A 15,578-nucleotide genomic window follows, 5' to 3' on the forward strand; every position below is an offset into this window, starting at 1 on the left:
AACGATACATACTTAATTTTAAGGTAGCTATTTCAAATCCCTTTTAATATAAAAAGGGATATTATTAAATTATCTCATGTTAAAGGAGGCAATTCTTCATTAAAACAAGTGAAATTTACTCATTTACATACACTTCATTATCAATGATATGTGAAGTCTAGGATGTTTAAGTTATTTAAAAAATTTCTTCAGGGCAGCCAGATGGCTGAGGTGGTTAGAGCGTGAGCTCTGAACAACAGGGTTGCCAGATCAATTCCCACATGGGCCAGTGAGCTGTGCCCTCCACAACTAGATTGAAGACAACGAGCTGCCGCTGAGCTTCCAGAGGGGCGGCTGTTTGGCTCAGTTGGTTAGAGTGAGCGCTCTCAACAACAAGGTTGCCGGTTCAATTCTGACATGGGCTGGTGGGCTGTGACCCCGCCCCCTACAACTGAAGATTGAAAATGGCAACTGGACTTAGAGCTGAGCTGTGCCTTCCAGAACTAGACTGAAGGACAATGACTTGGAGCTGATGGTCCTTGGAGATACACTGTCCCCCAATATTCCCCAACAAAATTTGTTAAAAAAAATTACTTCAAATGTTTCTAATTCAAGTTGGGTATACCCAATTCTCATTTTTCATATTTTATTAAAAATTCATTCCTTAGTAATCAGAAACTACAAATCACATTTAAAGTTTAAAAAAATCTTATTTTTGCTTTTAATGACTATGTTTTGCTACTTACTTGTTCTAAAGTATCATCTAACCCCATTTTTTTGTTTAGAGCTTTATTACTTTCTTCTTCGGTTTGGTTCAAGAGTTCCTTGAGTGGTACCTATAAAATATATAGGAATGTGCGTTACACATGATATATGTAATTACAAAATTTCTCACGAGTCATCTACACATTGTGATAGGAGGAACCACTTTTGGAGAAAAAAAGTGAAGCCATGATGTTTTTAATCTAAATAAACACACCATCAATAAAAAATATAAAACTAATTTTTAATGTAATCTCTTTAACTATAGAATGTAACTTCTTTTGGTTTTGAATACATGCAAAATTCTAGATTTGCTTATCTATTCTGGAAATTCACTGTTATTATTTAAACATTTTATAAGTACACTTAGTTTAATGCAGCCTTGGAAACAATTTATATGTAGGTTGTATTTTTATGCTATATCTTCCAGATGCATCATTTTCTCTTAATCTTTTTCAACTGTTTAGTTTTACAATTATCTGCTTATATTTCTGTTTTTCCTTTTTACTATTCACTGTAACTCTACTGTAATAGCAGAAGAGTTGAAACAGGGCAGATGTCCATTAGCAGGGACTGGTTTAATAAGCCACACAACAGAGGACTCTGAGGCTGCAAAAGAAATGAGGAATATCTCACTATACCAGTATGGAGAGATCATTGGGATGGGTTGTTCTGTGAATAAAGCAAGGTGGTTGTCCAGAATAGGCAAATGTTTAGCAATTTATTTAAATTAAATAAAGATATAACTCAGGAACAGCCATATGGAAGAAATATACAGGGCAAAGTATTTGGGAAGGGGAACAGAGCTTTCATGCTCTGGGTTTTGCTCATTTCCTTGCATGTCCACATGTTCACCATACAGAAGCTTTTACCTGCTTGTATTTCTTATGTTTATTTTCTATTCTACTGATTTTATTTCAACATAGTACTTCATTGCCTCCCATTATTATTCATTTTTCATTGAGGGGAAACTCACATTGAAATGTTTAAACTGAAGTAAGTTAAAATAAATTTAACATAAAATTACCCTTTAAAGTGTACAATCCAGTGGCATTTAGTAGTTCAAATGTTGTATAATCACCTCTAATTCCAAGACATTTTCATTACCCCAAAAGAAAACCCTGTATGTTACTATGTTTTCAGTAGGTCTTTTGAAGTTATTGGTGAGTTTTAACTTTGGCTGCTCTATGATGAAAAATGCAGCAGCCTCTTTAATCTCTTTAAGAATTTTTCACCAAATACTACTTGTAATAGTTGGGGTGGCACTTTCTTGATGCCTTTTCTATTTTTATTGTTCTATTATTATGTGAAACTATTTCTAGAGATCAATGAAATTTTTTCCTTCTTTTCTAAGCATATATATTCTTTTTGCAATGGGTAATATTTTCTACAGTTATTTGATTCAGGTAATTATTTTCTTGCACCAGTCATGTCAAACTACTCAAAACAGTGCTGAGTAAATATCTGTCTGCCTGCCTGTCTATCTACCTACTTAGCCAGCTACTGCTTGAGAAACAATTCAGTAAAAGAGACATACTGGATGCTATTTTTCTATTGAAAATGAGTCTAGCTTTTTAATAAAAATCTACCAATAAACTGTAATCTCTGTGAAAGTAGGGAGTGTATCTTTCTGGGTATTTTATTTCCAGCACCTAGCTGACAGGGAACGTATTATGTACTAAATAATTTATTAAAGGAATAAAAGGGAAAATATGCATAGTTTTAGAATTTAACATTTTTTATATTCAAAAATTAAATATTTTGAAAATGGACATTTTTGGGGGTACTGAAATGAATAATTGAGAAATTGCAATGTAAAATTTTTTTTCCCCAAATCACATCCTTGGATATATTCAAAAATTAGGTGCAGATTTCTCACCATTCATTGCCAGATCACTTAATGTTCTATTATATTTCATGTCTACATGTGTGTCCTTGTGCCTGAAAACTCTTTCCCACAGACCACCCCCATAAATCTTTCAAGATTTTGTTCCAGGTTCACCATCTCTGTGGAGACTTTTCTCTCAATTCTGGGAAGAACTGATCGTGTTATCATACTTTGAAGATTTCTAACAAAGCATGAATACTTATTTATGTCTTTCTCCCGTGAGGGGACTAGTAGCAACTTGAGAGCCAGGGTCAGGTAATTTTTGTTTTTATAATCCTGGTGTCTATTTTATTTGTAAACAAATTTTTTATTGGATACTTGAATAGATAAACTAGGTAGAGAGGAAGAAAAGGCATTATAACTCCAAGAGTAAGGTACAATACAGAGATTTCTACCAAGAAGATAAAAAGTTTCAATGTTTTATTTCTATGTTTAGTCCTGAGTTATAGACATGCTAAAGTTTAAGCTTTTACTTATAAACATATGAACCAGACATCAATCATATTATTTAAAAACCTTTTGAAGTATTCATGATTAAACTTACATAAACTTGAGCTCTGTATTTGACAAGGCAGTTGGCACCAGCTTCAGGATTAAACTTAATTTCAAAGTCATAACCTTTGGAATTCTCAGCACCCTTAGGAATAAGTTTTAATTTTCTAGCCAATTTGTGGTACTCTGCTAATTGTGTTTCAATCTATAAGATAACACAAAAAGAAATGTTAAAAACAAAAATTAAACTGTCCCATTCCAAACAGTTTTCAGTCATCATTTCTGCAATTTTACACAAAATTTAAAATAAAAAGAATGAGTTTATTCACATGAAATTTGTAGGATAATTGTAAGACTATGATTAATTAATAAGCAATACATTACTGTTCTTCCATTTATCTGACAAACAGTTTGGAGTCTACATTTAGGTGTTAATGAAAATTCACCTCCTCCCCTTTTAAAAAATAACTTATAGAATCAAGAAGTGCAGCAAGCATCAAGAAAAAATACGAAGCAAACCAAACCGACGTACATCACAGTCAAATGACTGAAAACTGACGATAATACCTTGCCAATATTTTGTTAAGGATTTTCATTTGTGACATATATTATTTATTTATTCATCACCACTACTTAAATGAAAGCTCCATGAAAGCAGTTGCATCCCCAGTACCTAGAATAGTACTTGGCATATAGCAGATACTTAATATTTGATTAAAGAAATGAACTTGCAGAGTCTAGGCAATTTATTTTCATACTGCCTCCTCCATTCAATACATACTTAGGTTCTCATTGCTGTTATCCATCCATAAAAATAATACTTTGAGTGAAAAACTATAATGGCAAAAGTACCCATTAGAACTTGCTTAAATAATTTACCATTTCTAAAAATTTATCAGCTCCCCAAAATATTGTGCTTATTTATTAAACTTAAGATTTCTTATTAATGAATCAGGAAATCATTTCAACTATTGTAATTGGTTATATAGTAGCTTCCTAGAGACTACAAAAGTAGTCTCTGCTTGTCCTAATACTAAATGGTACTAGGGGTAGTTTCTTCTGTTCTTCCCTCACATTTTATTTATCTAATGAAAACAGTTTTCACAAGCCCATGTACTTTTTCATGCCTAACTGCAGGAAGAGCAAATATGTGGCACATGTATCTCTACTTTCTCCTTCCCACAGCCAAAACATATCACACTCTTTCTTGATGAACCTAGATGCATCCTCAATGTCTATCTCAACATGGAGCTCCAGAAGGCTACTATTAGTCAGAGGTGGCATGTGGAATAAAAATTGGTCAAGAAAAAAAGATGGATGAAATTCGTTTTTGTTGAACTTTTGAATTCTGCCACCATTCTTTAATATATTTCTTATCCAAGGGCTTACTTCTCACTGTCCATGGCCCTACTCTGGCTCTTTAGGCCTCTGCTTACCTACTTCCCAGATCATTTTCTTCTTTCAGCCTGGTCCTCCAAATTAAAAATAGCATTCTTTTTTAGTATAGCTAGTTTTAGCTAGCAAAACTCAAGAGTTCAGCCGGTACAGAGATTTCTAGCATCTCCTTTCCGACAGTGCTTAAGAGGTAAAATATACTCTTAATAACTGTTGAAATAACTCATTTCTGATTCACCAATCTAGTCTAACCACACTTCACTTTATAAATAAGAAAACTGAGACTATGGGGTTAGATGACACACCGAGCTAGCACAGGCATGTGGTGGCAAATCCAGGGCTAAAACATAGGTTTACCAAGTTCTACTGTGTTTCCCCGAACATAAGCCCCAGTTAAGATGGTAAGCCAGACGGATGTATTCAGTACGTTATGACGATGTTCCAGATGACATGACTGTATATGAATAAATGTAGATTGTTGTACATGAAAAAATAAGACATCTCCTGAAAATACGCCCTAAGGAGACTTTTCGAGCAAAAATTAATATAAGGCCCGGTCTTATTTTCGGGGACACACGGTAGGTTCAAAAAAACTTTAGGGAGCACCACCACAGGTTATTTGTTATGTATTTTCTTTTTAATACGCAAGGATAGAGATTACCTAGAGGGTCAGGAGGATGAGGAAGTATAGATGATTAACGAAAAGCAAAGGTATAGTGAAATAGGAGGTAATGCTTATTTTTCATACTGAACTCTATTCCATATTAAGAATGACATATGTAAGTGTGTAAAATACAGATTTTTAATAATGCAAAAGTTAAAATCTGACTGATTAAGAAACTATTTGCATGACCCCTATAATGTACTTTATAAGGTGACCAGGATGAAAAAGCACTATTGCCCCCTTAGACAAACACAGCTGCTTTGTTTGAGCTACTTTTTTATTTTAACAATGGTGATAAATATAAGAAATACTGTACTGAGGAAAATGCTGGAAGCAATAGGATTAAAAAAATACATATTAATTTTAGACTAAAAGATAGAGACTAAATTTTTCTCAGTGATGTTTAAATTTTAGAATTACACCAAAAAAAAAAAGAAAAGAAAAAAACCAAAAAAACCACATTATAACTGAAAATACTGTGGAAAAACTTCAAAAGAAAACTTAAGTCTGAAACTCTCTAGTCTGTTTTTCTCTATTTAAAAGAGCCTTTTTAAAAGGCATGCTTTCTTTTCCTTTTCTTAAAAAAAAAAGTTTTAACTTACATAACTTTTCTTAGGAATGCAAATAGTGTATAGATTTCTATGGAACTGATAGGTTGTCTAGTCCGTAGACAACCTGTTAACTTATTATATTGTTTTAGAATACATTGGTATCATGTCCATGATTATGTTGAATCATTATGAAAACGTCCATGTATACTGAAAGCTACATTTAAGAGTAGTGTATATAGCTAAGTAGGCAGAAGTATAGAACATTTACAAAAGATCGCCAACAATAAGGATAGATTTTATCTAGAAATTCATATAGTTACTAAGCCCACTTTCTCAACAATATTGGCTGAAATGATAATGTACTACCTATAAAATTAAAACGAAGTCAAATAACTTGTGTCAAATAAAAATGGTGACCGCTTTTACTGAATCTGACAGAAACTTTTGAAGGTGTTTATTGCATTGGACAATGTTAATTCCTTCCTGAATCTTTCCTCTCAGCTTCTATTCTCTTGACCTCTCTGGCCAGTCCTTAGTTTCCTTTTAGGCCTGTCTTAAAGGACCTTTATCTACTTCCAGAATTCTATCTTTCTATGTATTCTTCCTTAGTGAATTCATTTATTTACCCTTGTGGTTTCAACCACAATATACTGTACACTGATTTTTACCAAATCTACATTGCAAAGCCAGATATTTTATGCTGAGGATCAACCCATGTAACAATAGCTGATTAGATATTTACACCTGGATGCCCGATGGACACAACAGGTCCAGAAGACCATCCCCATTCCCGACTGGCAACTTCTCCTTCTTTTATTCCCAAAAGGTACTACTCCTTGTCCAATCACCCAAGCCAGATACCAAGGCTTCTTTCATCAGGTCTTTTTCACTCTACCTGCTAAGTAGTCAGAATACATCCACTTCTTTGAATCTCCACTAGCATTATCCAAATTCAGCTTGTAATTTCTCACCGCATTACTGCCACAGATCCTTATGAGTGTTTTGCTTCCTTCCAAACCATTTTTCACATTACCAAAACTGTGATCTTTCTGTTTAAAAATTTTAAGGGCTTTAGAAGAATTTTCAGGATAAAGTCCAAACTTTTTTTTTTAACCTTAGCAGGATTTATTTCTGTCTTCTCCTCCCTTCACCATCATCTATGTTGAGATCATCTAAGATTCTAATTTCAGGCTATTAACATTTTTTTTTTTTAATATATTTGCTTCAGGTGTACAAAAATCCAAACTTCTAAATATGGAAAGGATCTTCACTGGTCTATGCTCATCTCTTGAGTCTCATCTATGTGCTGCCATCTTTTTATTTTTGTGCCCCTGTCCTTTGCTATTAAGCACCAACCATATGGAACACTTAGGATACAGGAGTGCATCATGCTATTTTCTCTCTGAGCATTCCCATGTACTCCTGCTCCTTTGTTTGCTGACTCCCCTACCCTTGCCATGCTAACTCTTCTTACATTTCTCAATTCAGTTCACATGTTATCTCTTCAAGGAATCCTTTCTGAAAACCACCGTACCCATCTCCCCACACCATGTACACTAAATCTGGGTTAGGTACACTATGTGCTTCCTCAGTACACCATGCAAATACCTATTAGAGGTCTAATCTCATGGTAGAAAAATATCAACTAGAATGAAAGTTTTTTGAAGGGAGAATGCATGTTTTTTTTATCTTTATTTCCTCTATGCTCAGGCTGGTAAGTGATACAAGGCAGATGTTAAGTAACTGTTTGAGTAGAGAATAAGTAAATGAAGAGGTAATCCATATCCTCTTCTAGAACGAAAGGCATGGAATTTACGAAATTTTTTTTCGTTTTCTGAGAGACTTTTTTGCTTATTTCTTGGTTCACTGTTGAAAATAAACACTACATTAAATTTGACTGAGAAACTCGGGAGTTACTGAATTGACATAAAGAGATGAATGTGTTTTAATAAAATGTCAATGCTTAAAAATTTTTACCTCTTTAGCCAAATTATTCTATACAGTTCTTAATTGGGATAGACCTTTACAAAAATCAGCTCTGGTGAACTGCCACTCTTGAAATGATAAGACATACCGCCTCTTTGCCTCTGGCATATTTTAGCTCCTCATTCCATAACTGCTGTTGTTCATCCTCCAGGTCCTTCGTTAATTTATTAATGGTCTGCTGCAATTCATTTCTTTCATGATTTATTCTCTCAATATCTGCAACTGAGTACTTCTGGTTATCAACAATATTCTGTAGTCGAGTATTCTCTTGTTTCATTGTGTCACATTCTAGTTCTGCATTAAAAAAAACAATTTTGTTAAGTTTTTTCAATTCCTACAAAGAAATTATGCCATTATTTAAAAGAGCTGATAAAGGTGTCTAAATTTTCAAATAATGTACGTTTATTTTTCTCCTTTTAAAAAACATTATTTACTTTTTTTTCAGTTACAGTTGACATTCAATATTATTTTATATTAGTTTCAGGTGTACAGCATTGTGGTTAGATATTCATATAATTTATGCAGTGATCCCCCTGATTAGTCTAGTGCTAACCTGGCACTATATATAGTTATTGCAACATTATTGACTATATTCTCTATGCTGCACCTTATATCCCCGTGACTATTGTGTAACTACCAATTTGTATTTCTTAATTCCTTCACTAGTTTTTTTACCCAGCTTCCCATGCCCCCTCCCCTCTGGCAACCATCAGTTTGTTCTCTGTATCTATGAGTCTGTTTCTGTTTTGTTTGCTTATTTTGTTTTTTAGATTCCACATATAAGTGAGATCAAATGGTATTTGTCTTTCTCAGTCAGACTTATTTCACTTAGCATAATACCCTCTAGGTACATCCATGTTGTTGCATTTCTCTTCTTTTGAATAATTCTGTTTGATCCCACGTGGTTAATAACATTCTTGAAAGATGATACAATTAAAGTTTTATGTGAAACTTATTTTTCCTGTCATGCTACCTGTTCAGAAAGTGCTACATGAAAAAAATACATGTCCTCACACATAATGATTACAATTAAGAATTGCTACACTTAAGAGGAATAGTCTGTTGATGTTCAGTTCAAATGCTTTTCATACTCCTACATGATTCTCTGCAATAAGCCAGAAAACCCACAAATTTATATTAAAATGTATCAGTTTATTCTCATTTCATTGACATGACAGTGGTTTCATCAGATATTTAGTAACTGTAGTGCTAAGGCTCTTACTGTGTCTATTTACCAAAATGTGTAATCAAGAATGACTATATGGTACCAAGAGAATATGGGACATACAAACAACAAATGGTCAATGCAAAGGGGAAGAGAAGTTGTCAGATTTTACATATTTGGGGTTATATAGAATAATGTTTTCTAACCTCTGTAACTCATAGCTCATAAAGAATACGATAGCATTTTTAAGCAGGCTGGGCTAAATGGATGAGGATGCTCACGACCAAAAGGGCCAAGAGAAATCATCCTGAGAGCTGAGGGTCGAGATCTTGACTTTGTTATAACCCCTTTGTAGCACTGTTGTTGGAAAGCTCTAACTTAATTAATGGTTGAAGTAAAACTTTACACAGGAATCTACACAAAAAATGTGCAATGTACAGTATCTGTAGGGTTTAAAGATGTCTCATTCACCTTGGCCATGAATGGCTTTAAATAATCAAGAAAGTTAAAATACTCAGAATAAAAATATCTTAGGTTAACAGTTGTCAATTTTTTGTCTCTAACGAAACCACTCTGGAATGGCAAATAAATGCCGAAGTACTTCTCTCTCTCTCAGTTTGCAATTGATGGAAAAAAATTCTCACAAAAAAAGTAGGGAGTATGAAAATTCTCTTGATTAAATACCAGTAAAGACAGTGTAATTATAAAGTACTGATTTAATTGCATTACAAACATTGCTATAAGAAATTAGTCTATGGTTCCTTGTCATTATGGCAAACAAACATTAGGGGCCAAATGTAAACTATTCGAAGAGTTGGTTTAGAGCAAATTAAATATATACATAAATTAGTTATTTGGAAAAAAATAACCTATCCAGTCAATACCCCAGATAATTATTATTCTTGACAGATGATCAATGTTCCGTTGACTAAGAGTTTCAAATATCCTAAGGACAATCTACACAACTCTTATGTGGTACAGACACAGCCTGTAAAATCCAAAAATAATAAAATCGAAGCAGGCAAAGACCTGGGAAAATAGTATAGAAAGTCCATATAATTATTTATTTTGTAACTGCTGTCCAATGGCCCTGCAATTTGTAGATAACTTCCTTTGATCTCCTGGCTCCAGAGAAGTATCGATCAATTCCTGTACAACAGTATTTCTAGAGTTTTATGATTAAGATCTACATGATTATGAAAACAAGATTAGGAACACACAGGCTATAAACAAACTTTCTTTAGTTGGCCTTTTGCTTCATAGGAATTGTAGTACCTGCATCTTTCATCATATTTTTAGTCAGCTTAAGTTGAGTAGTTTAGGAGGTAGTGATGGAGGATGATTAATTACAGCAGATTGAGGCAAGCAATGATTTAAGAACCTGGCTTATTAATTACAAGGTGGAATAGAATATATGTTTTTATACAGGCAGCATATGTTCTTAGGTTTGGTACCTCTTGGCTTCAAAAAACCAGGTGCCTGAAAATATGTTAGAAGGTATAACAGATTGAATAATGGCCACCCAAAAATATGAAGTCCTAATTCCTGGAATTTGTGAACATTACTTTATTTGGAAAAGAGAATTTGCAGATGTGTTTTAGTATTTTGACAAGAGGAGAGATTACCCTAGATTATTGAGGTGGGCCCTAAACACCATCATAAATGTCCTTAAAAGATAGAGGCAGAGAAATTAACAGACAGAAGAGGAGAGAAGACACACAGAGAAGGCAATGTGGGAATGGCAGCAAAGAATGGATTCCGCTCTGCCACAGTCCTTGGTACAAGTTGGCCCTGCTGGATTTTGAACTTCTAGCCTTTAGAATTGTGAGTGAATCAATTTTCTGTTGTTTTATGCTACCAAGTTTGTGGTAATTTGTTACAGCAGCCTCAGAAAACTAATACAGAAGGCCCTGAAAACTTGGTAGCCTACAATAGCCATTCACCATTAAAGGAAAAAAGATGGATGACAAAACTTCTCTATATGTGATATATTTCCACACAGGTCCCCATCCCAGACTAAGTGACCTTTTTTTAGCATTAGTTGTGCTTACCTATTCTTGAAATTTCTTCATCGAGACCATTCAATTTCTGGTCAAGAATGGCTGCATGAGACTCCATATTGCTCATGTATGCCTGATATTTCTGAACATCTGCTTGTAAGGAAGCTTTCAGTTTTCTCAATGACTCTAGACGATTCTTTAAAAGAAAAGAACATTAAATTAGTTATTCTCATCAATAATCATTCCATACTTTATTTGAAAGCAAAGTGATATTTTTTTAAATTCATTTTAGAGAAAGGTAGGGTTTTTTTTTTTTTTTTCCCCAGAAGGAGTGAAAGAACTAAAAGTGGACTTTACTGTTATTACCTAATAAAGAAAAAGTACTTTCCAAAAAGTCAGTTTAGGATAGAAAAAGTCAAGGGCCAGAATGAAAAAGCACAAATATTTTTAGAATCTGATATTATATAGAATAGTCTAGGTGCTTCAGTAACATTATACACAAAATAAAACTAGATATCTGGATATTACAAAGTCCTTAGGATACAATATATTATACAAACCCATTTATTACCATTCCCTTCCCACTAACTAAAAAACTCAGGGCCTCTTATAAATAGTGCTCTCTAGAGGTGCAGGACATGGGGACTTGGTTCAAAGTATCTTTTTGGTCTTATGTAAATTGGTAAGACTCTTTCATCATATTCTGAATGTCATTAGTCCAAGACTGATAGATCACAAGGGAAAACAAAGCTCCAGAGATGCCAAACATGTTTTCATTGGGAGTTCGGCCCTATGTAAAATAATTTTAACCTTTAAGAATTTCATTTTGTTAATCTATTTCTGTTTTTAATTTTGATAAAGAAACAACTGGTATTCGAGGAGAGTTCAAAAGAGCTAAGTAAGTGTATAAGCCTATTAAAGATAAACATGTTTACTAACCGGTTCTTTTTCTCTTTCTTGTTCCAATCTTGCAATCTGTTCATTCAGTGCTTTGTTTTTTGCTGCTAATGATTCCAGCTTGAAACCATCTACATTAAATACATCCTCTGGAGACAAAACCCCAAAACTTCATCAGATCTCAAATCTTCCTGGAACATTCTTCCCTAGGCTTTCACCATTGCTTTCTTCCTTATTTCCTTCTGGTCTCTGGCAAAATACTCTCAGTGAAGGACATCCTATCCTTTGTAAAATAGCAAACCATTCCCTTTTCTCCACTACACTCTATACCTCCTTACCCTGCTTTATTTTTCTCTGTAGAACTTAACACTGCTTGACTTCTAGTTGTTCACTGATTACTGTCTCTAAGAATGGAAGCTCATTAAGAGCAGGGATTTTTATCTCTTATTCATGACAGTATCCTTGGTGGCTGGCACACAATAGGTATAGAATATTTGAATAAATGAATATAGTTCTATATGATTAATAAATTATACAGAGAAATATCAAAGAACTCAACAAATTCTTTCTGTATTAGATCGCTACGAATATTCCTCTTTTAAAACAAATATCGCTTACCTTGTTCCCTTTCTCATGTGGAGAAGTTGAAATTATCCTGATTACTCTTTGGGAAGATAGAGCCCATGGGAACATAAGGTATTGCTTTCACCTATTGTGCTAATAATAATGGGAAGGAGATGTTCTCATTTTGATTGATTTTATTACTTTTGGAAGAATAACTCTGCACATCTTAAATTTATCTATTTCACTTACTATGTTGGCATTTTATATATAAGATTATTTCAATAAAAGGAACAAAAATGTAAAATAACACCTGCGGAACATTTTAAAGTTAGCCAGTTAATATTGAATGTCACTAGATTATAGCTGAGTGGAAAAATAAAGACTTTCATTCTTTGGAAGTATAATGGCCCATTAACCTTCTGTCACAAATTTTGAAAGAAACCTTAGGTTTTTTGACTAATTGGTGCTTTAATTTCTCAAATGGTAAAGCAAGGATAGCACAAAAAGAATAACATTTGCTGATTATCTTCTGTGCTCCTGGTAGTGTGTTTGATACACATGACCATCTAATCTTGCAAAACTTTGTTAACAAGTAGTTTGTTAAGGTCACATAGCCAGTAAGTGGTAATGCCTCAGGTCTGACTCCAATACCAGTATTCTTTATGCTTAACTATTAGTTCTCTTCACTAAGGAAACAATGAAGATAAAAATCAGTAGGCATCCAAATGAATTTAAAGTGAATAGCTCATATAAACATTAGGTACAGTAGGCTAAGCTACAACTCCATTGGTAGAGTTAAATATAGGACCCAAACCAAGCACACTAGGAATGAGAACACTTACTCAGCTTTGACTGCAACTCTGTATTCATCTCCTCAAAGCTGTCGGCACCACTCATGAAACTCTCATAGCATTTTATGGTGTAGTCCAAAAACAACTGATTGAGTTAAGCAGATTTAAAAACAAAGCCATAATTCTCTAGTTTGTTTCACTTTTCTACGTGGAAATTTAAATTTGAATTAAAAAAAATAAAGTCAGGAATACTAAGAAGCTATATAAGCTCCTATAAATAAGACACAAATTTAGTGTATATCATTAATTACGCTGCACAGACTTATTCAGTCTGCTAGTTCTAATGTGAATACTGATGAAAAAAACTTAAATTCAGATAAAGGTGATATTTAGTAAACAGTAAAGAAACCATATCTTCAGAATTTTGTGAAGGCCAAACAAGGAAGCTTATTAAATAAATTCAACATAAAATACACAAACTTAATTATTGTTAGAGATAATCTATGTATGAAAAAATTTAAATGAATCATTGATCATATAAGTTAAATTAAACTGACATTGTCTAGTTGTGAAAATGAGAACATAATTAATAAAGGCTATAATTACATAATTATATAATTTCAGGCTAAAAAATGGCATGATTAGTAGAGATCTAAATAGAATACTATCATTCTTAATATTTATCCAGGAGAAAGTAACACTATATTGTGCAGTCATAGGTTACTCAGGATGCATATTTTGTTAGGCAGCAAGGGTGGCTGATCACAATTTTCCATAGTCTAGATAAAGTAAATATCCCTTAAGACAAATCCATTCCCTTTGCACTGATTCTCTCTGTACTAAACAACCTTATTACTTGGTTAATACGGAATGGGTATCCTGAAGAGGCAGAATGTATATTCCTGTAACTGGAAAGGTATACATATGACTGATAGTAAATTAATACATTTTCATTCTACTTCAGATTAGTCTCTTGTGAATTCGATAACAGTGAATCAGTTTCTTAAGCTTGGTCAATTTTGATTTTGCAGATTACAAGAAAAAAAAAATGAGTTTCTGGACCCACAAAGTTGAAGCTAAGAATCTGGTAACGTTGGATACTTTGATAACTCTCTTTAATTAAAAATAGCACCTTATAGTTACCAAAGTGCTTGTCTTTATTTTGTCATCTGAAATACCTAAAATAGCAAGAATAACTTTTACTGCTTTAACCTTCAAAAATAATGTCAAAAAATTTAATATTTAATAGGTGTTGTAATTATATTTGGATGAAAATGGAAGTACAAATAAATCTAGACCAGTACACATATTGAAACATAAGAGGAAAATTTTCTTTCTAGCTGTGGCTCCAGCAGGGGTCATAGCTGAAGCAGTAAAGATGCATGGTTATCCTTCGTTTAAGGAAAAAAAAGCCATGATATCATGTCAGTCAGTGGATATATCTTTGAACTATTTCCTAGGTAGTAAGGAAAGATAAGAATAAAAGATGATACAGCTGTTTAAGCTTAAAAGTGATATTTATAATTTACAAGCTAAAAGTTATTTTCACTTTCTTTTTATGAAAAATGCTCCAAAGACTGAAGATTAGATTTAGAGCAGATAATAGTTTTTCTTCTTAGGGACCTGCATGGTAACAGGTCTTTAACATGTGCGAGGGGATATTAATGTTTAATCTCAACATTATAAATTTATTTCTTGGAGTTGGTGTTTGCTCCATTTGAATATATAGATTTGTGTATTTTAGGAAATACAGTGGGGTTAAGTTACATAGTTTGGGCTTGAATAAAGTGTGGCTTGGGAACCAATTTAGACTGTCTACTTTTGGAAGCAGTAACTCTGATCTAAGTGGCAATATGCCTAACTAAAAAGGCCAAAACAGACCAAACAAAACCTACATGAAGTATTTTAAGATGCAATCTATTATGCATTTATATAGACAAAGAATTACATTAAAATAATGTTGCTGCTCTGTATTGATATCTTCATTCTAAAAAGACAGTAGAGGAAAAGAAATGTTCAATGTGTATATGAGATGTGATCAAAAAATACAATGAATGTTTAAATTTAAAAAAATGGGTCGGCCAGATGGCTCACTTGGTTAGAGTGCGAGCTCTTACCAACAAAGTTGCCGGTTCGATTCCCACATGGAACAGTAAACTGCACCCTCCACAACTTGATTGAAAACAACAGCTTGAGCTTGGAGCTGAGCTGCCGGTGGGCAACCAGTTGCCTCAGTGGTTAGAGCGCGGTGCTCATAAACACCAAAGAAAGTCACCAGTTGGAATCCCATGTGGGCCAATGAGCTGCGCCCTCCACAACTAGATTAAAAACAATGACTTGACTCGGAGCTGAGCTGTGCCCCCCACAACTAGATTGAAAAAAAAAAAACACCAAAAAAACGACTTGACATCCTGGAAAAACACACTGTTCCCCAATATTCCCCA

The 15,578-nt window shown here is 33.7% G+C and overlaps 1 protein-coding gene across 1 annotated transcript in view; it reads right to left on the bottom strand.

The window, feature by feature from the left end:
• The window catches only part of NDC80 (NDC80 kinetochore complex component), a 41,564-nt gene that overhangs the window by 15,748 nt on the left and 10,238 nt on the right, over positions 1-15,578 (bottom strand). Inside the window, exons 8-13 of the mRNA XM_033135617.1 lie at positions 13,186-13,279; positions 11,822-11,928; positions 10,934-11,078; positions 7,806-8,011; positions 3,174-3,326; positions 726-815 (exon numbers count right to left, since the gene is read on the bottom strand). Coding sequence (XP_032991508.1) covers positions 726-815; positions 3,174-3,326; positions 7,806-8,011; positions 10,934-11,078; positions 11,822-11,928; positions 13,186-13,279 — 795 coding nt within the window. The remainder of the gene's footprint in view (positions 1-725; positions 816-3,173; positions 3,327-7,805; positions 8,012-10,933; positions 11,079-11,821; positions 11,929-13,185; positions 13,280-15,578) is intronic.

Source organism: Rhinolophus ferrumequinum, chromosome 19 (assembly GCF_004115265.2).
Source record: "Rhinolophus ferrumequinum isolate MPI-CBG mRhiFer1 chromosome 19, mRhiFer1_v1.p, whole genome shotgun sequence".
In the NCBI taxonomy this organism is placed as follows: Eukaryota; Metazoa; Chordata; class Mammalia; order Chiroptera; family Rhinolophidae; genus Rhinolophus; species Rhinolophus ferrumequinum.